The sequence below is a fragment of the Podarcis vaucheri genome, assembly GCF_965113315.1.
Source record: "Podarcis vaucheri genome assembly, chromosome: 12".
Lineage (NCBI taxonomy): Eukaryota > Metazoa > Chordata > Lepidosauria > Squamata > Lacertidae > Podarcis > Podarcis vaucheri.
Genome location: NC_138750.1, coordinates 51705154 through 51731743, shown reverse-complemented (window position 1 = coordinate 51731743; position 26590 = coordinate 51705154). Strand labels below are relative to the sequence as shown.

The 26590-nt window shown below is 42.5% G+C and overlaps 1 protein-coding gene across 1 annotated transcript; it reads left to right on the top strand.

Annotated features, from left to right (window-relative positions):
• The first annotated feature begins 876 nt into the window (after positions 1–876).
• On the top strand, positions 877–23565 carry NOM1 (nucleolar protein with MIF4G domain 1). The gene is made up of 11 exons (XM_082192264.1): positions 877–2384; positions 3032–3156; positions 3944–4139; positions 5967–6290; positions 6951–7061; positions 7398–7565; positions 8363–8484; positions 19777–19909; positions 21172–21303; positions 21909–22018; positions 23126–23565. The coding sequence occupies exons 1-11, from the start codon at positions 1422–1424 to the stop codon at positions 23301–23303; spliced, it is 2562 nt and encodes an 853-aa protein (XP_082048390.1). The 5' UTR covers positions 877–1421; the 3' UTR covers positions 23304–23565.
• Positions 23566–26590: the final 3025 nt, after the last annotated feature.

Sequence of the window (26590 nt, the reverse complement as noted above, 5' to 3'; positions counted from 1 at the left end):
GTATTGATGTCTAATTGGTTTGAGAATATGCAATGATGTGTTTTAATATGCTGTACAGCACCTTATGAACATATTGTGAAGGATGATATAAAGATGCTTAAGTACGGTAAATAAACAAACAGTTGCCCTGGCACCCCAGAAGGAAAAGGAAAGGACACTCTAGCCCATGGGTAGGCAAACTAAGGCCCAGGGGCCTAATCCGGCCCAATCGCCTTCTCAATCCAGCCTGCAGGCGGTCCGGGAATCAGCGTGTTTTTACATGAGTAGAATGTGTCCTCATATTTAAAATGCATCTCTGGGTTATTTGTGGGGCATAGGAATTCGTTCATTCCCCCCCCCAAAAAAAAATATAGTCCGGCCCCCCACAAGGTCAGAGGGACAGTGGACCGGCCCCCCACTCTAAAAGTTTGCTAACCCCTGCTCTAGCCCCATCCATGAGCCAAAGTAACAAAAGCCACCAAGTGCTACCCAAGTAATAACATTCAATCATTTAATATAGCAGCACCAACCAATACTTTTGAATTCCCTGCCTATTGATATCGGGCAGGTGCCTTCACTGTATTATTTTTGGCATCTGCGGACGACATTTAGACAAGCCTACCCAGGTGTCTAAAAAGTTTGTACGAGTTTTAATTTAACATTTTTATTATTCTACTGTGGTTTTAAATTAGGGTTGTGATTGGTTTAGTGATAATTTTGTTGACTTTTTCTGTAAACTGATTTGAGGTTTTCCCCCATGATCAAGTGGTATGTAAATTTTATGAAAGAAAAAATAAACAAACAAACGCCAGAAAGGGAACATCAGCCTGACCTGAACCAGATCTATTAATGCTTATAGTTTGCAGCCTTGAAGAGCTGATCTCCATACTCTTTCTTTTCTAGGAGTTGTCTTTTTAGTCTGAAGGCCGGGCCTCTTTCTTATTCTTAATTAGTAATTGCTTTGGGAGGCTGAAAATTTTGCCATTTGTTGATATTTTGTTGGTATCTCATACGCAATGGATTGCTGAATTCTGTTTGCTTTCAGTTTATAGTCACAGCATGGCAAGGTGGCCTTTGCTGAGAGTTACACAGCAGGCAGATAAACAACGAAATGAAAACCGTCTGAAAACGGAGCGATAATAACTCTCTGAAAACCGGGGTAGGCGGGTGGGAAACAGTCACAAATAGAGAATTCCTGTATGGCTTTTGCGAAGAAGATCCGTTCCCAGAGGGAACTACATTTCCCAGCGTTCCTTGCGGAGGACGAGTCAAACCGGCAAAGGGTCCCGAAGCTTGCCCAGGTTGCAACGAAGGTCCAGCAGGTGGCGCTGCCGTTTCTAAGGCCCGACCCAGCCGCCGCGCCAAGATGGCGGCGCCCATGAGGCGCAACGCTTGAGGGGGGAGAGAGAGAGAGGCCTAGCTTGTGTACACCGGCAGAGGCCATGAAGCGGGCGGCCCCGAATGGCCAGGCGCGCAGCAAGAGGCGAGGGCGGCAGAAGCAGAAGGCCGGGAATCTGCAGAAACTGGGGCTGGCGGTGCGGGAGTTCGTGGCGGCTGCCGGGGGGCCCGAGGGCGGCCTCGGCCTCCCCTCGCCTCCTCTGCAGGAGCCACCGGCGTCGAGCAGCCGCAAGAACCGCCGAGAGCTGCGTCGAGAGAAGCGCAGGTTGAAACGGAGCCGGCGGCGGCGTCTCCTGAACGGCGGTGAGGCGGTGAAAAATCCCCGGCCTTCTCCTTCGGCAGCGCCAGCTGGGAAGAAAGAGGAGAAGAAGAAGAAGAAGCAGGTTTCCTTGCCGGCCCCGGAGCCAGAGAAGCGCCTTCTCCCCGCCGCCGCCGAGGCCCCTCGGAAGAAACCCCGGAAGGCCTCTCCTTCGGCCTCGGCCCTGGCGCGCAAGCGAGCCTTGCTGGCGGCCAACGAGGAGGAGGAGCGGGAGATCCGGCGGCTGGAGAGGCAGCTGGGGCTCGGCAAGCGTCGGAAGAAGAAGAAGCAGCAGCAGCCGCTGGAAGGGCTGGCGGAGGAGGCGGCGGCCCTGCCTCCCAGCTTCGCCAGGGACGGGCTGGGTTACGTGCTGGGAGCCCTGGAGACTGGGACCCCCTTCTCCGGCCTGTACGAGAGCAGCGAGGGGGGAGGAGAGGAAGAAGGAAAGGGGCCGGAGGGAGAGGGGGGAGAGGGGCCGGAGGGAGAGGGGGGAGAGGGGTCGGAGGAAGAGGGGCTAGGGGGAGATGAGGAGGTGGGCCTGGAAGAAGAGGCCGAGGAGGATTTCGCTCTGGAAGAAGACCCAAGAAGCTCAGGAGAATCCAGTGGTGAAGGAGAAAGCGAGAATGAAGAGGAAGAAAGCAGATCCCCTGGCCTAAGGAGCCCAGAGTCTGGAGCCAAGGAACCCACCTCTCCTGAAGAACAGGATGAGGTCTGTTTAAAAAAAAAATATTGGAGGATGTTTAGGGGGTCTGTGTGAGATAGACTTAGTGTGTGAGATACTTAGTGAGATAGACATGGGTCATAGCTCAGTAGTAGTACATCTGCTTTACAGTTAGAAGGTACTTCCGCACATCCCCAGATCAGGCTGAAAGAAACTCCTGGAGGCCTGCTGCAAGTCAGCATGAGCTATATGGACCAATGTTCAGACTTGGTACCAGGCAGCTCTGTGTGTTTCCTAAGACATACCTTTGACAAGTGCACAGCAACAAACTTTCTCCTTGGAGAGCAGCAGCTAATCTGAGCTTCCCAATGAGCGTACCTTTCAAACGTCTATAAGTTAGCAAACCTACATTTGCCACAGTCACCATTTACATTTTTAGGTACAGATGCCAGTGTTAAAATGTGAATATTTTTACCATGTTGGCTATCGCATTGTCACAGAGCATTTGTTTCCCGCCTTTCGCAATATCAGTGTGCCAAACGTTCGCATAGGTGGCTTATATTATAGTAAAATATACAGAACAGGTTCCTTTTCATTCATAAATCACATGAGATCTCAATTTTCAACCATTTTCTCAAAAAATAAATTATTTAATTAATACATTGTCTTTTTTTTTTTCCTTTTCTTTCTTAAAGAATCCTTGCCAATATGCTACAAAGTATATTCCCCCACATATGCGAAGGTCTGAAGAGACAATAGATGCCCCAAAAAGGGAAGAATTGGAAAGGCTGAGGAAAACACTGAAGGGCCTAATTAACAGGTAGTATTTTATTTTTTTTATTTTATTAAATGTCTCTAGCACCCTTCATCCGAGGATCACAAGGTGGTTTACAATGTAAAAATGCAGAAATATATAACATAGTAACAAACAAAAACAATACCCCCAAAATACAGTTTAAAAGGCCAGAGATTGTTTTATTAGCCAAAGACCAGTGAGAAAAGGAATGTTTTTGCTTGGTGCCTAAAGGTATGTAATGAAGGCAAGCCTTCTTGGGGAGAGTATTCCACAAATGGAGAGCCACCTCAGAAAAGGCCTGTTGCCACCCTCTGGACCTCAAGACAGGAAGAAGTATCTCAGATGATGATTTACAGGACAGTTTGTATAAGGAGTATTGAAATTTTCCTTACAGCCAAGACAGCACATTTAAGGACTTCTAACTTGCCCTACTCATGAGTCTGACCAAACTACGGGAGGCAGTGGAAGACAGGAGTGCCTGGCGTGCTCTGGTCCATGGGGTCACGAAGAGTCGGACATGACTAAACAACAACAAACCTGCCCTACTGCAATTTTTATTTGTTGCTCCAAGTATTATTGGCATCACTTTGTGTTCAGTTAGGGGAAGAAAGGCAGGAAATAAAGCAAACAAATTGAGCTGAATGGCCTATCAATTTTTGCTCAAATGGACAAAAGTGTTTATATAAATATATACTTTAAGCACCCATGAACACACATTTTGAAATACATTTCATGTGACTGGATGTTAAAATGAAACAGAACATTAAAGCTAACGTTTAACTTTATTTCCATATGATTTATTTTCCGCTAGGTTGAGTGAACCAAATTTAGCCTCTATAAGTGGACAGTTGGAGGAGCTCTACATGGTGAACAGTAGAAAAGATATGAATGAAACGTTGACAGATATCCTTATCAGTGCATGCGTTACAGAATCAGCAATGCCTTCCAGGCTGGTGATGGAACATGTGCTTTTAGTTAGCATCCTTCATCGGACAGTGGGAATTGAGGTAATTTTTCTGAATCTTCCCCATTGTTGAGTAGCACAGTAATAAAGGAACTTTTCTACTACGCCTTTCCTTTTGGTTCTACTAATAATTTCATGACACTTTGGTCATTTTAGATTTTATGATACTTGGTTTTTTAAAAAAACAATGTCATACCAGGTGCTGTTAAGCAGAATGGTAGAATATAAATATAGTCGTTATTTCAGAAAATATTCATTAAGCAGTACTTCACACCTTTGTGATGAAAAAGCCAAGGATCTTTGCATGTTGACCACAGAGAAAAGAAACTTCTGCAAATTTCACTCTGTGTATTCTGTATAAATGATTTGTTTGCCATAGTTCTATTAAAACTAATAGGAGGTTTGACACTGGTTTCTAGGAGCCTGGAGTGCATGTTCTGATTTCCAGCCATTTCTGAAAAAGGGCATTTGTTATGAAGGACCACAGTTAATCACATAATTGTACTTCTCTCTCTGGCCTTACTTTTTACAATTCTGCCCACCTCCCCACAAAAAAACTCACACATGTACACACACACCTGCAACTTCAGGATTATGCTTCATGCATCTGATGGACTAAAGTCAAGGAAAGCTTATGTCAAGGAAACTAATTTGCTGGTCTTTAAGGTGCCCCAAGGCTCTTTGCTGTTTTTGCTGCACAATAGTAGTATAGCTACTTATTGAAAAGGGGACATTTGTTTAAACAAAGGAGCACTTTTTTGGTGGAAACAGTGCTCAAGGAGCTGAAGTGCTCAAGGAGCACTTCAGTTTTTCTGTAATCAACCAATATGCATAATTAATTGAATAAAATTTGTAGAAAGAGGGGTTCATTAGTATTTGAGTTTCACATCTTTTCCCTCAAGAAGGCAAACTTGAAATAACCTCAAGGTCACTTACCATAAAACAATAAGGTGCTGTTGGCAGTCTGAAAGTCAGCACAGTGGCATGGCTAAAATGTTGGGACTAGGGATGGTGAGACCTGACAGGGCATAGGGGTGTGTGACTTGCTCCTTTACATTAAAGGTAAAGGACCCCTGACAGTTAAGTCCAGTCGCGAACGACTCTAGGGTTGCGGCACATCTCGCTTTACTGGCCAAGGGAGCCGACGTTTGTCCACAGACAAGTTTTTTCCAGGTCATGTGGCCAGCATGACTAAGCTGCTTCTGTTGAAACCAGAGTAGCACACGGAAATGCCATTTACCTTCCTGCCGGGACAGTACCTATTTATCTACTTGCACTTTGACGTGCTTTCGAACTGCTAGGTTGGCAGGAGCTGGGACCAAACAACAGGAGCTCACCCCGTCGCGGGGATTCGAACCGCCGACCTTCCGATAGGCAAGCCCAAGGCTCAGTGGTTTACACCACATTATCAGTGTGTGAATTTTCTGCAGTCACACGTTCATTTTAATAACTGACTTGCCTTGTATACAGGAGCATCACCATCCACTGCAATCTAAGGCTGTTTTCAAAAGTGGTGCTTAAGTGGACTTCTGTGCTTCTCTATGATTTATATTGAACATCTACACTTGTTCTTTCTTAATCACCTTGATACAGCTCATTAGCATTTGCAAGGGTGTCCTGCCAAACTAAAATTCATTCAGATATCACTTGTGAAATAATCTTGAGTGAAAGGACTTGTCTGCGTAATGCAGTGATTAGTAATCTTATGCTAGCACAGCAGCTAATATTATATATTATCATATATGTCTTTTAAATTGCTGGTCAGCAAATTCTAGGACCACAACATTAGTTATACATTGTTGGCTTTCTGTTTTAAAGTGTTTAAATGGTCAGCAGCTCATGGATCATGTTTGTGTGTTAAATGTTCCAGGTTGGTGCTCACTTTTTGGAAACTGTGGTGCGGCAATTTGATGAAGTCTACAAAAGTGAAGCTGAAGGGAAAGAATGCGAGAACCTCCTTATCTTAATTGCTCATTTGTATAACTTTTATGTAGTGCATTCACTGCTGATCTTCGACATCTTAAAGAAGCTTGTTAGCACTTTTTCTGAAAAGGATATTGAACTAATTCTGCTGCTGCTGAAAAATGTAGGCTTTTCCTTGAGGAAAGATGATGCTTTGGCCCTAAAAGAACTTATCACGGAGGCCCAGAAAAAAGCAAACGCAGTAGGAAAGCAATTCCAGGACCAGTCAAGGGTATGAATGCCTTTTTAAAGTACCTTTTTGGGGTAACTTTTTCATCAAAATGTGGTATCCCATGCTTTCTGGGATGGAAAAAATCTGTCAGCGGAACAAGGGGCGAGGCATTTTTTGACAATTTTTTCTTCATCCTCTAGAGTAGATTTGGGGGACACTGGGGGGGGGAGGAATCCCTAAAAATCCTCTTCAACCAGGCCTTTGGCTGATTAACATGTGATACTCTCTTAAATGTGTTGTGGGATGGGGGGTTGTTGATTTGGTTTTTGTTCTTACATTTGTTATGTATTTTGTGTTTTTTTATGTTGTGAACTGCGCCGAGATCTGCAGATGAAGGGCAGTATACAAATTTAATAAATAATAGAAATAATCACCTCCCTCTCCCTGTTCCATCAGCAGACAGAAAGCACTGAATACCATCCTAAAAGAGTTTGGTAGGAATTTTAGTATCCCTATATTTTCCCAACACCACTTGCACTATCCTATGATGTGTTGGGCATTCTCTGGAAAATTTACAAACATTTGATTTTGTTTGACGCATTTAGAAATTGGTCTTAGGGGTGGGTATAAAACTTCAGTTCTAGTCCATTTTTTATGCTACAGTTCTTTGCCGTTTTAGGTACTGGAACAATAATGCAGACTTACTGTCTTTCTCTAAAGGTTTGTTTCATGTTGGAGACCATGCTGGCACTAAAAAACAATGACATGAGAAAAATCCCTGGATACGATCCAGAGCCGGTTGAGAAACTAAGAAAGCTGCAGAGGACACTGGTAAACTCCATGAAAAACCATATTGCTATGTTTCTTTCATACACTGTGAACAGACTTGAGTATTAGCAAAAGCTGCTACTAACATCCTGGGCCTTAGGAGCTCCTTATATAGAACAGTTGACTGCAACAAGGTTTGGTTTTCAGTATGAGCATTGGCTGCTGAGTTTACCAGTGGTTCAAAAAGAGGAACACTTTCAGTTCAAGTAAACCACAGCCTGGTTTTCCATCATATCTGCTGCCAGATGTAACTGGAGGACATCTAATTAGGCTGTCAACTAGGTATAAAACTCTTTATTTTAAAAAATCTTCTGACATAGCATTCTTCCTTTCTGTAAGACTCATAATAGCAGTTCTGGAAAAGAAGCTCAACTTCGAGTGTCATTGGAATCTCTCCTAACTGCTGAACAAGTTGGTCGGTGGTGGATTGTTGGGTCGTCATGGAGCGGAGCGCCAATGATTGACAGCACCAGCAACCAAATGCAACCAATACTAACTGTAGGAAAGGTAAGTGTGATCCTCCCTATTAACGTCGTTCTGGAAGTGTGTCTTAAGACAGTCTCCCAAAGAATAGTCTTGCTCTAGGGATTCTTAATGAGCATAAATGAAGGTATTTGTGGTGGTTGTGCTTAGAAATTTATTCCTTTCAAAATCTGTTCAAAGGTACAGACATACATCATTTTATTTGTATGCCGCATTTCCATAGTTAAAATCAAGCTCAAGGGGGCTTCATGGCAGAAAACTGGTGCTGGGCTTCGAGCAAGTTCCAGATCAAATCCTTGTTGCTGCTTTTTCTTCAAAATAATAATAATACCGTGGTTTATGAACTTAATCCGTTCCAGAAGTCCGTTCTTAAAACAAAGCATTCTTAAATCAAGGCATGCTTTCCCATAGCAGCGGGGGACTCAATTTACAAACTGAACACACTCAACAGGAAACAGCACATGTTCTGCTTCCAAGTAAAAGTTCACAAACCAAAACACCTACTTCCAGGTTTGCAGTGTTCTTAATCCAAGTTGTTCATAAACTAAGCTGTTCTTAAACCAAGGTACCACTGTACCCATTTTAATCACACTTTTCAAAAAGTATGAATAACATACTATGTAGTTTGGCCCTGAGGATTACATTTTGAAAATACCTGGGTTTCCTCACTTCCTGAGAAAGTTATGTAGCTTGAAAGCCAAACATTTGACTTTGCTCATATTCCTGGTGAAGATGTTACCCGACTGTTTGAAATTATGAAATTCATCCACGATATTAAGAGTTTGTGAAATGTTAAGTTTTCAACCCTTTCCCCTACTCAGGTGAGTTCGAAGATTCTGGAGCTTGCTCGAAAGCAAAGAATGAACACAGATATTAGGAGGAATATATTTTGTATCTTGATGACTAGCGAAGACTTTTTGGATGCCTTTGAAAAACTTTTAAAGTAAGTAGTCGCCAGGGTAGGATGATTTCAGAAACTTAAGCCACTCTTTGGATGGGAAATACCTTTCTTGTGAATAAGAACTGACAAAGCCTTAGCTGGAGCAAGTGTACATTCTGCCTGGTGCAAACCCGAAACAATTAGAAACATTCTTACAATGCATTGCATGTTTATTCAGAAGTAAAATATTCAATGGAGCTTACTTTCAAGTAATCGTGCATAGGATTGAAACCTAAGATACAATCCCGTTTTTGAAAAAGAGCTTGCTTCATAGAGGGAGAAAATAATTTTTTTGCACCTTTTTGTGAATTTAGGCCTGTTAACTGAAATCAGATGGCCGGTCCTGATGGTTTGCTTAAAGTGTTGCCTGATGGATGTAAAAAAAAACACCTTAATGTTCCATTAATGGCTGTGGATGTTCTCCTGAATGGGCAATCTATCTGTAGGGGGTGGGATCTCAAGCTAGTGCTCTGCAGGGTGAAGGGGACAGCATGAAAGTGAGAGCCTGAATTTGAAGAGGAGAGTTTTAGCTTGGGTTAGCTAAACTGGAGCAGCCTTGTGTGTGGCTGCACTGACAGCTTTCTGAGGTCTGATGGAGCAGCAGCAGACAGTGCTGTCTGCCTGTTTCCTGTAAGCTATTTTTGTAAACTTTAAATTAAATGATTTTTTTAAAATCAGAAATTTCTCTCATCCAAAGGGAGGTGCCCACACTTGCTGGGTCAAGGATTCTTTATCCTTAATCAAGAAAGGCTACCAGATGCCTCTAGCAGGCTCCACTTGCTCAGCAGTTTGAATATAAATAAATAAATTTCTAAGTACATATCTGTGCAAGAGAGGGACCTGTCCCTCAAGCCTTGAAGAAGACTCAAGTACTTGATAGTGAGGACAAATAGGTTTCTCGGTAAGACAAGCTGATTCTTGGACCCTGTCAAAATGAAATGAAACCCTATTATGCCGCTCCTGGAAACTTTTGCCATGCGCAAAGCAGAGAGTGCATTAACACTGGGGTCTGGAATATGAGCTGTTATGACAAACTGGGACCTAGTATAAATCGAACCAACATGGAAAGAACAAGACTCCCAAGGAATGTGAGGCAATCCTGAAAGTGAGCCTGGAGGTTGCATGGCAGGAGATGAGGGTCTTGAGTAATCATCAGCTGCAATGGGTCAAGGTTGACCCTGAAATCCAGCTTCTTAGCTCTTAGTTGTGGGTGGGATGAATGAAGGACAGTCTGCTCAGGAGCCTGTCAGCAGTGATGAGAATAAAAAAGCTGGAAGAAACTTTTAGTAAAGCTGCTGGGGAAAAGCTCTGCCAGAGTTGAGCAAGAGAAAATGCTCTCCACACTGGAAGTGAGTGGTTTGCAGAGAAAGTAGCTGGAGCCTGCAGCCATGAGCAAGAACAACCTCTTCTTAAGCCTCTTATCACCTCTTCTCTGTGCCATGAAAGTTTAAGTGGGGTGGACCAGGCCCTTAAATTTGCACACCCCAGAGGCAACACCACACAGTGGGAATAATTCAGAAGCCTGAAAGATGGGGAAGTAAACAGATGGAGAAGCTTATCTGCCTCTATTAGAGGTCCTGTCCACTACCCCTGGGGGCATGGGAGGAGAGGAAGATTTGATGGCAGCTCCCTGGAGCGAAGTCAGTCTTAGTGGAATATTGCTCCTAGATAAAGCCATATTGTAATGGAACAGGATTCAGTGCATGTGTAGTAAAAAGCGGAAGGGGTAACAAATCTGGAGGAGATTCATGAGCCTGGCCCATTACAATTCCTGCTGAACAACTCAGGGGTTTCTTGGCAAAGAACTATTCACTGTGAGACTGTTTGACATTCACATGTTCCTTATGGAAGCATGCTTAGAAATGGCTTGCCAAACAGACATAAAAGCTACAGACATTGAATGCTATGGAACCCTTGGGCAAGGTGTGTTGTGTCAGTAGAGTGGTGTGTTTGGAATCAGCTGTTTTAGTATCTTCCCTACTTCAGGGATTTGGGGTGCCTAGGTAGTAATGCCTTACAAATGTTAGCTGCCAAGCTGCTTGTTCGATTCGGGTGGGGAGGTAGGTAGCACTTTTTGATGCTTGAATGCACTGACAAATTAGGTAAAGAGCAAGAGTAAACCTCACCCTGCTTTTGTTGCTGAAATGCCATTCATCTCAGAAGTCTTCCTAATGTAATGGAGGACAGAGGAGGAACGACTTATGATTAAGGATATTCTGTTTTTTTTTTTTATAATAATTTTTATTACATTTTTTACAGAAATAACAAAGAGATCAAAAAGTAAGAAGAAAAAAAAAAAAAGACCAGAAAAAAAGGAAAAAGAAAAACACGACCATTTCAATAACTCATTTCAAATTTCCATTGGACTTCCCCCATCCCTCGCAGAATGCATTTCTTAACAATAAATTTATCAGCAAATTATATCCTTATTTCGTATGTTTCTTTCTATTTTCAATTACAGTTTAAATTTAAATCTCTTGATCAATATATACTCTGAGCAATATACCATAATATCGTTTTTACCCATTTAAACCTTGATTCTTTCATAAATCTTGTCAAATTTCATAAATAATTAAGTTTTGTTACTGGAGCTAGATTCCCAATCACACGACATCTTATGTTTCATATAACTTATAATACTTTTGCAAATAGTCTTTAAATTTTTTCCAGTCCTCCTCCATTGCTTCTTCTCCCAAGTCTCGAATCCTTGCAGTCATCTCGGCTAATTCCATGTAGTTCATCAGTTGCGTGTGCCAGTCCTCCAGTGTGGGCAAATCTTGGATCTTCCAATGCTTAGCGATAAGAATTCTTGCTGCTGTTGTAGCGTACATAAAAAAAGTTCTATCCTTTTTAGACACCTTCTGGCCGACAATGCCCAGAAGGAAGGCCTCTGGTTTCTTGGGAAAAGTGTACTTAAACACCTTTTTTAACTCATTATAGATCATTTCCCAGAAGGCCTTCAGTCTTGGGCAGGTCCACCAGAGGTGAAAGAATGTTCCCTCAGCTTCCTTGCATTTCCAACATTTGTTATCGGACAAATGGTAAATCTTAGCTAGCTTAACCGGGGTCATGTACCACCTGTATACCATTTTCATAATGTTTTCTTTCAAAGCATTACATGCAGTAAACTTCATACCGGTGGTCCATAACCTTTCCCAGTCATCAGACATAATATTATAACCAATGTCCTGAGCCCATTTTATCATTGCTGGTTTAACTGTCTCATCTTGAGTGTTCCATTTAAGCAGCAAGTTATACATTCTCGATAATAACTTGGTCTTTGGTTCAAGCAACTCTGTCTCAAGTTTCGATTTTTCCACCTGGAAACCTGTTTTTTTGTCTAGCTTAAAAACCTCATTAATTTGGGCATAATGCAGCCAATTTTGCACCTTATCCTTTAGTTTTTCAAAGCTCTGCAATCTCCAGTTACCTTCAATATTTTCTATTATTTCCCAATATTTCGGCCAATAAGCCTCCATATTGGTTGTTTTCCGAGCTTTGGCCTCTATTGGTGAGATCCACCTCGGAGTTTTGCTTTCCAATAAGTCTTTGTATTTTTTCCAGACCATATATATTGCTTTTCTGACAATATGGTTTTTAAACATTCCATATGATTTACCCTTGTCATACCACAAGTACGCATGCCAACCTAACGAATTGTTGAAGCCTTCCAGATCTAGGACATCAGTGTTTTCTAATAGAATCCAATCTTTCATCCAGCAGAAGGCTGCCGCTTCATAGTATAGCCTTAAGTCCGGCAGGGCAAACCCCCCTCTCTCTTTTGCATCAGTTAATATCTTAAACTTTATTCGGGGCTTTTTGCCCTGCCAGACAAACCTAGAAATGTCCTTCTGCCACTTTCCAAAGCATTCCACTCTGTCCACAATCTGCAAGGCTTGAAACAAAAACAACATCTTTGGCAAAACGTTCATCTTTATAGCTGCAATTCGGCCTAACAAGGATAATTTCAGTCTTGACCAAATTTCTAAATCTTTTTTAACTTCTAACCAACATTTCTCATAATTATCTTTAAATAGATTCAAATTCTTGGAAGACAGATTGACCCCCAGGTATTTCACTTTCTTAACAATATTTAGTTCTGTCTCTTTCTGAAACCCTTCTGTTTCCATGGCCGTCAAGTTTTTCCCTAAGACTTTAGTTTTTTGCTTGTTCAACTTAAAACCCGCCACCCGACCAAATTTCTGGATCAGTTCTAAAACTCTTTTTGTACTGGGTTCTGGCTCCTGTAGTGTTAAAACCAGGTCATCTGCAAATGCTTTCAGTTTATATTGTTTCGCTCCGACCCGTATTCCTTGTACCTGCCGATCCTCCCTTATCATGTTCAGCAAAACCTCCAGGACTGAAATAAACAATAAGGGGGATAGGGGGCATCCCTGTCGTGTTCCTTTTTCAATATGAAGTTCTTCTGTCACCACATTGTTCACTATCAACTTAGCTTTTTGTTCTGAATAGATTGCTTCTATTCCATTCTCAAACCCCCTTCCCACTCCCATCCCTTCCAAATTTTTCTTCATAAATTTCCAGGAAATGTTATCAAAGGCCTTCTCCGCATCAATAAAGATCAATACTGCTTTGGTGTTAATATTTGTTTGTAAAAGTTCCAAGATATCAATAATGTTCCTGGTATTGTCAAACAAATGTCTGCCTGGGAGAAAGCCGGCCTGGTCTTTATGGATTATCTCATTTAATACTTTTTTTAATCTGTTGGCCAGAATATCCGCAAATATTTTATAATCCACATTTAGGAGTGAGATGGGACGGTAGTTCTTAAGTTGAGTCTTTTCAGTTTCCACTTTAGGTATCAATGTGATGAATGCTTCTTTCCACGTATCTGGTGCCTTCCCTCCCCCCATAATCTGGTTACAAACCTCCTCTAGTGGTTGTATCAAATAGTCTTTTAACGTCCTATAATACTTGGAGGTGAGTCCATCAGGTCCTGGAGATTTGCCCAGCTGCATATTCTGAATGGCATCCTCGATTTCTTGTTGTGTTATTTTACAATTCAAGGTTGATCTCTTCTCTTGAGATATTTCTGGAAGACCATTTTCTTTCAAAAATTGTTCTATCTCGGTTACATCCTCGGGTCCTTGTGTATACAGCTTTTTAAAATATTTCTGGAAACACTTTCTAATTTCTCCCGGTTTCTGAATGTTCTTTCCTTCAACTTCTAGATTGGTAACATAGTTTAATTTTTGTCTCTTTTTCAACTGCCAAGCTAGCAGTTTCCCACATTTATTCGCCGATTCAAATGATCTTTGTTTCATTTGTTTAATTCTCCATTCCACTTCTTGGTTAATCAGTTGCGCATATTGTAACTGGTGGAATTTAATTTCTCTTAAAGTCTCTTTGGATTTTGGGTTTAATCTTAATTTTTTCTCGCCGTCTCTTATCTTCTCCAATATCTTGTCCTTTTTACCATTCCAGAGTTTTTTCTTAATCGTATTCTGTTGTATCAGAAACCCTCTCATAACAGCTTTGCTCGCGTCCCAGATTGTTCTTTTTTCCACCGAGGTGTTCAAGTTGATTTCAAAATAGTCCTTTAAAGCTTTTTGGGCCTTCTTTACAATCTCTTGATCTCTTAGCAGGTTGTCATTCATTTTCCATCTGAAGGAGTCGGCAGTAGTAAATCTCATTTCCATTTTCAGAGCGTTATGGTCGGAGCAAGTCTTTGGGCAGATTTCTATTTTTGTGGTCTTAGGTGCCAGCCCTCTAGTTGTCCAAATTTGGTCGATCCTTGTCCATGACAGGTGGGCCTCAGAAAAGAAAGTTCCTTCTTTACCTAGGGGGTTTCTCGTCCTCCATGAGTCAATTAAATCCATATTGTCAGTTAATTCAAAGAAAGTTTTTGGTAGTCTTCCATCTTTAGTCAAATTCTGGTTCTGTGACTTATCCATAAAAGTAGAGACAACCCCATTCATGTCTCCCATCATAATGATGTTAGAATAGTCCAGATAGTCCAATAATGTCTCATGCAGCTTCTTATAAAATTCTGATTTCCCCTCGTTTGGTGCATAAATTCCTAATATCAAAATTTTCTCTCCTTGGGTCGAAATCTCAATAGCCAGGATTCTTCCTTGTTCATCTTTAAACAAAAATTTCGGTGAAAGAGTCTCTTTGGCGTAAATCACCACGCCTCTCTTCTTGACTCTGTCTGATGAGATGAATTCTTGGCCTAATCTTTTATTTATTAACACCTTCCTGTGTACCCTTGTCACATGGGTTTCTTGCAAACAAATTATATCCAAATTCTCTTTCTTTAGGATATGGAAGATCCGTTTGCGTTTTTCTGGGGAATTCGCGCCATTAATGTTCCAACTATACAGCTGCAGAGACATCTTGTATCAATCTGTTGTTACTCTTGTGGGGTGTCCTCTTTTTTGTCCGAGTCCGAAGGTGGTAACTCTTTCCCTAACTCTGGTGGTGGCCAAATAGCTGCTCCTTTCTGTAGGTCTTCTCCGTGATCGTGTAGGAACTTCTGGCAATCCTCTTTCGTTTTGATTTTTATCTTCTTTCCTTTGTATTTAAATAAGACACCTTGTGGGAACTCCCACCTGTAAAGTATTCCGTTACCTCTCAAAAGTCCAGTTAGGTCAGTGTAGTTGGCTCTTAGATCCAGTAATTGTTTAGGGATATCTTTGTAAATTTGTGCTCTTCTATCCTGGATCACAAGTGCTTTATTGAAGTGTAAATCAAGTAGCTTGTCTCTCTCCTGTTTAGTCCTTAAAATAATCAAACAGTCTCTAGGCCTGTCCTTCCCAACGACTCTTCCCAATCTAAATGCAGTCGTTATTTTGAAATCTGTGTCTTGGTTTATACCCCAGAATTTGGAAAATTCTGCCGTTAAAAAGCCGGTCAAATCCTCTTTCTCAATCTCTGGGATAGAGCGTAATCTCAGGTTATTTTCCCTGTTTCGCAGTTCCACCAAAGACAGGTAGGCCTGCTGGTCTGTAATATGTTTGTGGAGCGGTCTTACCTCTCCTTTCAGTTCCTCCACTCCTTTGGCTGCAGCCTCTGCTTTTCCAATCGCAGCCTCCGCCAATTTTCGATTTTCAGATGTTGCGTCGTTTAAATTTCCAATATCTTGTGAATGCTTGGCCACCTGTTCCGAAAGTTTGGTAATTGAAGATGTGGCTAAGTCAATTTTTGCAGTTTGATCATCCACTTTTTTGTTCAAAATTGCGAATTGTTGTAACATTTCCTCTAAAAGAGTGTTAGATCCTCCAGATGCCATATCCTCACCTATTGGTTGTTCAGCTTCTTCAGCTGGTGTTGTTGGCGAGGGTGCAGTCTGTAAAACAGCAGGGACTGAAGATCTACGTCCCTGAGAAAACAGGGTTGTTTGTGTCAGTTTGCCTTTCCCTGCCTTCGACGCAGCTCTTGTTTTTACCCTGTCGCTCATTCCACACCTGTCTTTGGATTCAAGGTCAGACTGTCAAAAGTTTCATGAGAAAGGCAGGCGCAAGCGTAAACAATCTAACCACAGAAAGACAAAGCAAAGTTGGTTCTCAGGAAATTGTAAGTCCCAAGTTCCACTAGAGGGAGTAATGTTGCAATTCAGGGAAGAAGAAACAAAATTTCAGACGCCATTAAAGTTCCTTAAGTTAAGTAAATTAACGATGATCCTTGGAAAAGACCTTTTCCCTCTAGCAGAGCTCTCACAGTGTTGCCATAAGTTTCTTAAAGGGTGCAAAGTACAGTTGTTTAATTGTATCCAACAGTAATGCCTCTAAGTGTCCATTTCAAATTTATAAGTGTATCCGCAAAGTAGCCTTTTGTCCCACTGCAAGTCCGGGACTGGGGGTTTTAAAGTCTTTAGAATTTAGAAAAGTCCAGCAGAGGAGAAAGTCCCCAAATAAGGTACAGAAAATAGCAAGGAAATAAAAGTAACTTGCCTGCTTCAGTTTCCGACTTTTCCGAACGTATGATGTCTCACTTTAAAATCTCTCCGCACTGCTTCCAGCTTGTCAAATCTTTGCTTTTGATCACTAGCATCCTCGGGAGACGGACTTCCTTTTTCTCGCCTCCCGCTTTCAGCCAAATTCATAAATTTGTAATCCAATTTTGAGTAAATCTTACTCACGAGTAGTTGGTTTGTAATCCAATGTAAAAGGAAGAAAGGTCGGCGCTCATCCGCAACAGCCGCGCGGCTTCACTCCCGCAGAAAGAGCGATGAATCCACAGCACCGCTTCCCCTCCGCGCTTCCGGAGCCCCTTACGGGGTCCCTTCTTCGTTTTGGGGGTCGCTCTAGGTGCCCGCCGGATCCCACGGCCACGAGCTCACTCTGCTCGTGGTTTTTCTTAGTGGGTCGTCGCTTTGCCGCAGCGAACGACCCTTTTCTGCGGAGCCCCTCTTCGCAGCGCAAAGAGGACCGCCATTGCTTGCTTCGCGCCGCCTCCGGAAGTCTGATTAAGGATATTCTGATTCATGTTCTGAGAAACTGGGAGCCAAATGAGTGCTTGTGTAGGAATGCTCTGGGGGCCTTGTTACTGGTTGGAATTTCTTTTTTGTCTAGAGAAGTAAATATAATTGGTGTGGAAATATTCTGTTATGTAAATAACTAATCATGGTTCACTTGTATGTTTTTGGCTACTTGCTACTCCAGTTCTCTGTTCCCAAGAGAACTTTCAGCCAGGAGCTATTTAATGGTAGCTGAACCACTTTTGAGAGATGGGATGGTATGAGTTTGTCCATCTATCTGATTACTGTAAATGGTCTGTCGTTATGGCTTTCCCTAAAGTGTCCCCTGATGGGATCTGACAAAAGAGCCTTAATGTTCCTATAATGGCTATGAATGTTCTCTTGAATGGGCAATCTACCTGCAGGGGGTGGGGTCCAAAACCAGGACTCCACAGGGTGTATACATATGAGGGAGGGTGGGAGAGAAAAGGTCATTTGAATTTAGAGATGAGACCTGGGATTTTTAGCTAGAGTTGTCTAAATTGAGATAAAGCCTCAGAAGGAGGTGCTCTCTGGGATCTGATGCAACATTTGCAGGTTTGCTGCCCAGTGAACTGCCTGTTACTGTCCAATATGCTTTGCTTGTATATTAACTAAAACATATACTATAAGGACACAACACAAGTCTCCAGTGCTTTTTCATATGTAATGTTGGTCCCAGAGTTAATCACTGCTCAAGAAAGCGGCAAGAATCTTCCATTTGAACAAGTAGGCAGCAACATTATTTAAGATTCTGATGTAGGAGTAGACCCTACGTCTGAAAAGATGAAACAGTTGCCACTCAGAAAAGCAAAAGATCTCTTTAAAGGGTGTGAGAGAAAGAGGCTGCTTTTTGCCTTAAATTATAGGCAAATGGCACACTTACCAAGTGAAGGAATCCTTTTCTGTTTCAACCCAATCAGAGAAAGCCCAAACAAGGAAGCACTTGAAAGAGTGAATATGGAAGCTCAATCAAGTTTTTTAGTTGGAGAGTGCCTAGTAGGAACACATTTCTATGCACCCTTCTTGTTGTGTGTTTGTGAGGTTTCTCGAAAATTTAAGTCCCATTAACCAACTCAGCTGCAGGTGGCTTAAATTAAACTCCAATTTCTTTTACAAAAACATTATTACTGTAAGCAAGCATATATGCACAAATGTAACGGGAGGTCCCATAGACCCCACTATCTAAAATTAAATTCAGCTATGAATCATTGTTGTGTATGAAATGTGCGGTACTCACTTCATGGATTTCAGTGGGCCTTCAGCTGCATCTTCAGGTTAAAGGCCACCTGTCATAAACATTTGAACAATGGTACTAAATCCTGCAGAATAAATATATGGGAACCTTAGTGTTCTGGCATCCACATATCTCCCTATGTTCATTCTCAGCTCTTAGGTCAGGAATTGCCAATATGTTTTGCTCTGTGGACACATCTGCAAACTGAAGAAACTTGTGGGCACCACATACACACCTCAACCAAGCACAATTTATTATATTGGCTACAAAAGAATGCTTCTTTCAAGCCTAATTTCAGCGGGGGAGTGGTGTGTGACAGGGAGAGCGCCATTGGTGACCCTTGCCGCTAGCTACAGAATTAGTTGCATCACTTCTGATCCTCTTGACTAATAACATCTTCTGGGGCGATCAGTGGCATTGTTTGCTACAAATTGCACATTATTGTTCCATTGACTTCACTGAAAAGTGGCTTGGTGTAAAATGAAGCATTTTATCTATACCTTAGCAAAATCAGGCCATCCCAGCCATGTAGTTCATCTCCGGCTGGGTAACTATAGATGAAAGCCTCATTTTGAAAGGATGCAAATTTTGTGCTTGACACTCTCTGCATTATAATATTAAGCATTTTTCATTTTAATTGGCTTTAGTGCTGCCAAGCATTTGACAGCTCTGGAATCTAAATCAGACTTATTTGACAGAACAGGTACAGCACAAGTTAAGACTATTCCTTGCCAACAGCGTCTTAATCCTTTGCGTGGTCCAGCTCTGTGAGTAAGGAGGCCGTTCAGTCCTGCCAGACTTTCTGCTGAGACAGCCAGGGGGAACTCATTAATGCTGATTATATTTTTGTAATTAGGTTGGTTGAAATCCCCAACACCCTCAATTAGGAATTGGAAAAACTTGAGAGGGTAGTTTTTCCTTCGGTCACTCACTAGCAATTTCTTAATTCAGAATAGCTTGGCCTCCCCTCAGCCTGGTGCTTTGGGCTACAGCTCTCATCAGCCCCAGGAAAGACAGCTGGTTGTAGATAACCCAAACATAGAATTGTAGAGTTGCTAGGGACCCTGAGCATCATCCAGTTCAAGCCCCTGTAATGCAGGAATTTGCAATTGTCCTATATGAGGATCAAGCCTGCAACCTTGTTAGCAGCACCACTCTCTAACCAACTGAGCTATCTACATATTGTCATACTGAGAGACTCCCTCTCCCAATTCTTTTGCATACCACTGCATTCAAAGATGGATCGTAGTCCTACCTACCTTTCCTATCAAGACTTTTCTCTTTATAAAAAAATTAGTAATCGTTCCACAACTGTATATTATGCAAAGCACACAGTTAAGAATGCTTTCTTTTCCAGAAACCCATGGTATGGATCTTGTTGTCCATATATTATTGAAATCATTATGCAGAATACACTGCAATGAAGAAACTGGTTTGGCATAAACTATTTAGATCCTTTTTCTTTCTTTTTTTAACTTGATGCGTAATGGATTGAGTTCGAGTCAAGAATGAATTGGGTGGCAGTAACTCTTCCATTTTATGGTAGTTCAGCCTAAACATTCAGGAAATGGAATTTACATAATGGCAATTGATGTTTTAGGCTTAGGCTGAAAGATCAGCAGGAGAGAGAGATTGTCCATGTCCTCATAGACTGTTGCCTGCAAGAGAAGACTTATAACCCCTTCTATGCATATTTGTCTGCCAAGTTTTGCGAATATGAAAAGCGATTCCAGGTAAGCTGAGAACTTGTCTTTCTCTTTACTGGTTGCACCTTTTAAATTTCTGGGAATGAAAGTGGTGTTATCAAATGGTAATATATGGTGGTTAAATACATGACTGCTAAATGTAATAGCTGCATTTATGTAGAAAATACGTTTCGGGTGGGGGGGGGGAAGCCATAACCCTTTCATGTGTAAAGCCAAACAACAGCATTGTCTCAGAAAGGAACCACAACTTAGTGATGGATTGTATGGAAAATATTTCAGAGTCATTCCCTACCATATCCATTTAAATGATTTGGAGCACATGAAAGTAGACACACACAGAGAGAGAGAGAGAGAGAGAGAGAGAGCGCGCAAATACACATTCTGGGACCAGTGTGCTCCAGTGTTTAAATTAGTCCTCAATTCTGTATTTAGTAAGGGACAGTCTCTCATGACAAGGGCACCATAAGGCAGGAACCTGTAGCTGGAGGCATAAGAGATGCTGTCTGCCCTTTCACACAAATTACCCTCCCTCTGTCCTCTTTCTCCTTGAAGCAACTCCAAGGGAAGGAATGACTGATGATGCAAGCGTCAGGGAGAGGACAAATCCATTCCCTAGCAAAGCATGGTCTGCATGATCTCTCCTCCTTTCCAATGAGGCCAGACCAGAAGAAAAAGCAAAAAAAAAAGGGGGGGAGATAAAAAGGGAAGATCTCTCTCCTGTACCCTACTCTCTTCCACTTCTGATCCTCCAACTGGTTTACGTCTAAACGTTTCCCTCTGGAGTCAGAGGCTATCACCATTTGGCCTGTCAGAATGTACTGCACATAACTTACAATGCTGCAACAAGTAATTAACTGCACAAAGTGATCCTGCCTTATATTGATGGTTTGGGGCAGGAGGTCAGCTGGTGAAGCTAGCACCGTATCCTATGACCTGCCATAATACCACGGGGGGAAGGTGGGTAGCTTTGATTGCAGTGGAGGAGAATGAACTGTGCCAACCCCTGAGCTGGGATAGGGCTGTGCCAGTTTCCGGGACATGTCCAGGAAATAAAGGGGCTTAGATTTAGTGCCCCTGTGCCCACCCCAGCGTGCCCCACTTGACCTCTAAGCATTCTGAAGGCAGGGCAGCCTCCTCCAGTGATGTAAATGTCAACCTGCTAGTGTTACCTTCCTCTCTGCCAGCAGAGCAGCACCATAGATTGCCTTTTGAGGCCCCTCAGCCAGCTTACCTGTGAGAGTAGGATTGTTAATAAACAGGCTTTTCTCTTTTTATTTTTTTTAAACCAGATGACATTCCAGTTCAGTATGTGGGATAAAATAAGAGATTTGGGGAACCTGTCCACTACTGCTGTATCAAATTTAGTTAATCTCTTGGCTCATCTGTTGAAGACTAAGTCTCTGTCCCTCACTGTTTTCAAGGTAAGCAAAACTCTTCTTGTTGTTGTTGTTGTTTTGAAAAACTTTACTTTTAGATCTCCTGATAGACTCATGCATAATGTGCATGTTCTTTGGTATGTAACGTCACCGAACAAGCGAGGCAAAGCAAATGGTTATTCTATGGGGGGGAATCTAGGTTTGCAACAGTATCCATGCAGGGGTACCCAGGGTGATGCTGTTTGACTACATCTGCCATCATCCCCAACCAGCATGGCCAGTGGTTGGAAATGATGGGAACTGTAGTTTGACAAAAGCTGGCAAGTGCCCTCTTAGCTGCCCTTGAGGGTGTTAAGATTTAAGCAAGTTGCTGTTGATCTCATGTTTCATGAAATCTTTCCCACTTCTTTGTTAATTGACCAGTATGTGCAATAAACAGATGTCTTTTTGCATTGAATTCACAATTAAGCTTTAGATCCCATTGTATATTCAAACAGGTGAGCTGAGCTCTCTGGAATTATTAATGACTGTTCTTTTGGTAATAGTGTACAGGTGATTTATTTAATACTAATAACATTAGCATTTTCATGACAGCTTAATAGCTTGAGAGTGTCTTAAGAGTTTTTGACATTTCATTGCTTTTTAACTAGGTAATTGAATTCAGTGAATTAGACAAGCCAAAAGTCCACTTCTTACGACAGGTACTGTCTGCACTGTTCTTGAAAACAGATCCAGAAGAACTAAACCACATCTTTGGAAAGTAAGTCATCCCAGGGGTTACAGGTAGAATTTGTCAACCCATCATTTTAATGAGAAAAGGGGCTCTGTCTCAGGTAGTGTTAGAAACTGAGATATGAAAGCTGGGAGCTAAATGGCACCTTATACCTAGGATATGAGCGCAACAACGGAATGTCTAGGTGCACTTTTTAAAAACAAGAATACAAAACTGAAAGTGAATGAACTGCAGCTAAAATATTATGTTCATTTTTCACATGGTCTAGTCCTTCCCCCAATACTGTATTCTTAAGAGGATCTCTTCTCCAGTCTTCAAAGAGTAGCCGGAAGTGGGGAAGCAGAAAAAGGTCCTCCTTTCCTTCCACTCTGCAGTTTTAATCTGAAATTTTAGGTGCAGTCCTGCTCCCAGAGCTCAGAAAACTGCTTGCGCTAATGAAATTCCCTGTCGCAAAATGCACCTTGAACAATGGGAGTTTCAAACACTGGTCTCAGGTAAAGGTAAAGGAACCCCTCACCATTAGGTCCAGTTGTGGCCAACTCTGGGGTTGTGGCGCTCATCTCGCTTTATTGGCTGAGGGAGCCGGCGTACAGCTTCCGGGTCATGTGGCCAGCATGACTAAGCCGCTTCTGGCGAACCAGAGCAGTGCACAGAAACAGCGTTTACCTTCCCGCCGGAGTGGTACCTATTTATCTACTTGCACTTTGACGTGCTTTTGAACTGCTAGGTTGGCAGGAGCAGGGACCGAACAACGGGAGCTCACCCCATCGCAGGGATTCGAACCGCCAACCTTCTGATCAGCAAGTCCTAGGCTCTGTGGTTTAACCCACAGCGCCACCCGCATCCCCTGGTCTCAGGTAGAATTTGTCAAACCATCAGCTTACTGTCAAAAAGGGGTTCTGTCTTTCCTCCCCATTACTGTAGCTTAACTGGAACTAGAAGCTGGAACATTTCAGTTCTTCTGCACAGCCCTAATGTGGTTTTCCTTATGGTGTCACCAGCCTAGCCATACAATGCTCCAGAGTATTTTGTAAGCCTCTATCCTGCTTGCCTGGCTGTACCCTATTAGTGATGTAACATTGCCCTAAAGAAAACACTGGGCTGGTTAACTTGCAGTTCTTTGTGTTTTCCCAGGTTGGCTGACAACCCAAAATTGGGAATGTTGCATGAAGGCTTGAAGCTTTTCCTCACCCATTTCTTGCTGAAGAATAATCAAGCTCACAGAAATGTTGAAGAAGCCGCTTTGCTAAAAGAGAGAATTGAACTAGTGACTAGGACTTTGAAAGCAAAAGAATCTAAATTAAAATTATAGCGTTAGGTCCAATAATTTTTATCTATGGGAAATGCAGACTTAATGAGGGCGGGGGAATGACTTGAATTGGGTGGCCTTTCATGAACAGCAGACCTCATGTTCTGATCAGTTCCTTCACAATAATGTGGAGCTGGATTAGGTTTGATATTCAAACTGGCTAGTATTTATTATCCTTGTTAAAAGACAAAACACAGTCACTAGTGAAGTCTATTATTATCATCTATACAGTGTATTTTTGAAAATAAAAGTTTTGTACCCTTGATTTTTAATGTAGCGTTTGAACTTCTTTTTAAAAAATTCAACAACGTATGTGAGTGGTATTGCCACATCATGTTTATAGTGCTAATTTAAATTCCTCATTCTTATGCCAGTCTGTTGTCACTCCCCACTCCCCCAATTCATTCTACTAAAATTTTGATAGCTAATGCAAACAGTACATTGAATGTCTCTCTGACAGTCCATTCACTATTGTTACTGAAATCAGTGCAGAAACTAACATTGCTACTCCATGTTACCCACTCCCAAATACTTTGGAAGCCCCCCCCCCCTTGAAAGTTCCTTTCTATGTAGTCAAACACTTTTTATACATACAAAAAAAACCCATTACTTTCCCTTACTGAATTCCATAGAAGCCAAATGTAAGATGAGGGCAAATGTCTGCTGTCACCTTATGGATTACATTTGCTTAAACTGAAGTTTTTGCTAGGGCGTCACAGTTCTCAGGTCCATTTGCTGCATTTTCTTCTGCCTGTGCTTACACAGAAGCTGATCAAGAGTAGCTTCTTAAGGACAAAAATCAAAATGGTAGCCACACTTTCCCCATGCAGCAAAAGCAACAGAAACTTGTGCCTCCTTAAATACTATGAAATTCATTGTGTGTGCAAAACAAAAGCTTTTTGCTGCAGTAGCTTTATTAGTTTTAAAGTGCCACTAATTATTGATTTTGGTTACTGTCCACAAATCTATGACCTCATCAAATCAAGCTGAGTAAAATAATAATAAGCAAGCCAAGTGGATTTTTTACTTTACAGCAGAGGTTCTTAACCTGTGGTCCATGGATCTCTAGGGGTTCATATACCAGGTGCAAAAAAATGACTTTTCCATTAGGATTAAATAAATTGTATACAGAATTTTATGTGCATATGCATTTTTCTGGGGTCCGTAGCTTTCATCAGATTCTCAAAAGGGGTTTGTGACCCAAAAAGAACCAATGCCTTACATTGTCACTTAAGTTTCATGAGTCAGTGTATCTTGCCTGACCTTCCAAACACAGGATAAGAAAAGCCAATACATTGTTTGGAGTATTTGTGAAAGAATCGCTCAACCAGTTCATTTGGTAAATTGAGTGTCCATGTAACAAAAATTAGGTCTTCGCTTGTCTTGTGTATACTATGAAACAAGTGTGTGGAACTTCTAACCCTTTAGATGTCATTGAACTGCAACTCATTTATGAATCTCTTTCAATGAGGCATGCCAAAGTACGCTAATCTTGAAATACAATAAAAACCATCTACAAAACAACTATGCATATAAAAACAATTTCAAATAAATTCAGATACTGACAAGATAAGATTCAGTACTTAGAAGTCTTGTTGAAGGACAGGTCTTGTTAAAGAAGAAAGTATTCAGCAGGCACCAAAAATAAAAGATGGAATTAAATATAGAATGGCAGTACGACTTCAGTTTTATATTTCCTATTGGGGGGGGGAGAGAGAGATGGGTTGTAACTGTTTTGGGCTGTAACTGTCATCCCTGACCATCAACCATGCTGCCTGGGACCCTGGGACTTGTTCTCCAACAGCATATGGAGAACATCAGGTTAGCTCTCCCTATGGATAAGAATTCCCTGTGGCCAAGGGAAATGTGGCTTCAAATCCCTGTATGTTTGTAAAGCTTGCTATATGTCCCTGGACCCAACAGTCTATCCTGTCTCAGAGACTTATTGTAAGAATAATGAGGAGCTAACTACCAGAGTTGCACAACACATTTAAAGCCGTATCGTACCACCCTAAATAGCTATGGCTTCTCCCAAATAATCCTGGGAACTGTGTTTTGTCAAGGGTGCCGAAGGTTTTCAGTACACCCTTATTCCCATCTCAGAGCTCCAATTTCCAGAGTGGTTTAACAGTCAGTCTCTCTTTCCAGGGTATTTATTCTGGGATAGCCAGCCTCACATACCCAACGTGCTTAAGTCTAATTAATGTATGAAGGGGTTAAAACCATAGAGTAAGCTGTCATGCCAGGCTTAGCTCACCTTGGAAGGGACTAGGTAGTCAAGCCTTTATTCACCCTCCCATCTAAAAGAGAAGCTCAAGGTGTGAGGAGGCCTTGACTGCCTGCTGCAACTTAAGACTGCTTGGCTCTTACAAGACACTCTTCAGTTCCTATACCAGGGGTCAGCACACTACGGCCCGGGGGCCAAATATGGCCCCCCAAGCTCATAAATCTGACCCTGCCACCCACTTGGTCAGTCCCCTCACGCTGCAGACGCCTCGCCGCATGGGGACTGACTTCCACAACGCTGGCACAGCTTCTGTGTGGGCGGCAACACTGGCGCAGCTTCGGATTGGCTGCAGGAAGTTCCTGCAGCCAATCCGAAGCCTCGCCACCCGCGCACTGAGGTAAACCCAGCGTGGCCATGGACAGGGAGGCCGGCGGGTGGGTGGCAGGTCTGGGCCGTGCCATGGGCATCGTGACGGGCATGTCATGGGGCTTCAGCCGGGGCTTGGCACACCTGCTGGTCCTGCGCCTGGCACCCAGATCGGAGCTGCTGCTGGTGGCACGCTCAGTGGCCGTGCTGGAGCAGCTGGAGGGTGAGCTGCACGCCGCCTGCCCAGCACGGGGTCAGCAGGCACGACCTGCCCGCCAACCTGGCCTCGGACGACGGGCTGCAGCAGTACACGCTGCCTGGGAGCTCCGTGGGGACTGGCCAATGGAGCAGCTGCTGCTTGTCAACAACGCCAATGAGTGGGCAGCGCCAAGACGCATTCCTGAGCATGTGCAGAGTGCATTCCTCCTCCAGGTCCTGAGACAGCTGCGGGACCAGTTTGCAGGGTATTTATATTTTTCAAAATATAGTCCGGCCCCCCACAAGGTCTGAGGGACAGTGGACCAGCCCTCTGATGAAAAGGTTTGCTGACCCCTGTCCTTTACCAATAATTTAGGAACTTTCACCAATGTAACTAAGGCCCAGTGATGGCCAAACTTGGCCCTCCAGCTGTTTTGGGACTACAACTCCCATCATCCATAGCTAACAGGGTCAGTGGTCAGGGGTGATGGGAACAGTT

Bases quoted from the DNA above. Each gene is read 5' to 3' on its own strand.
- NOM1 (XM_082192264.1), top strand. From the start codon at position 1,422: ATGAAGCGGGCGGCCCCGAATGGCCAGGCGCGCAGCAAGAGGCGAGGG. The intron at 7,566-8,362 runs GTAAGTGTGATC...TCCCCTACTCAG, and splicing joins CAATACTAACTGTAGGAAAG to GTGAGTTCGAAGATTCTGGA. The intron at 8,485-19,776 runs GTAAGTAGTCGC...TTGATGTTTTAG, and splicing joins GCCTTTGAAAAACTTTTAAA to GCTTAGGCTGAAAGATCAGC.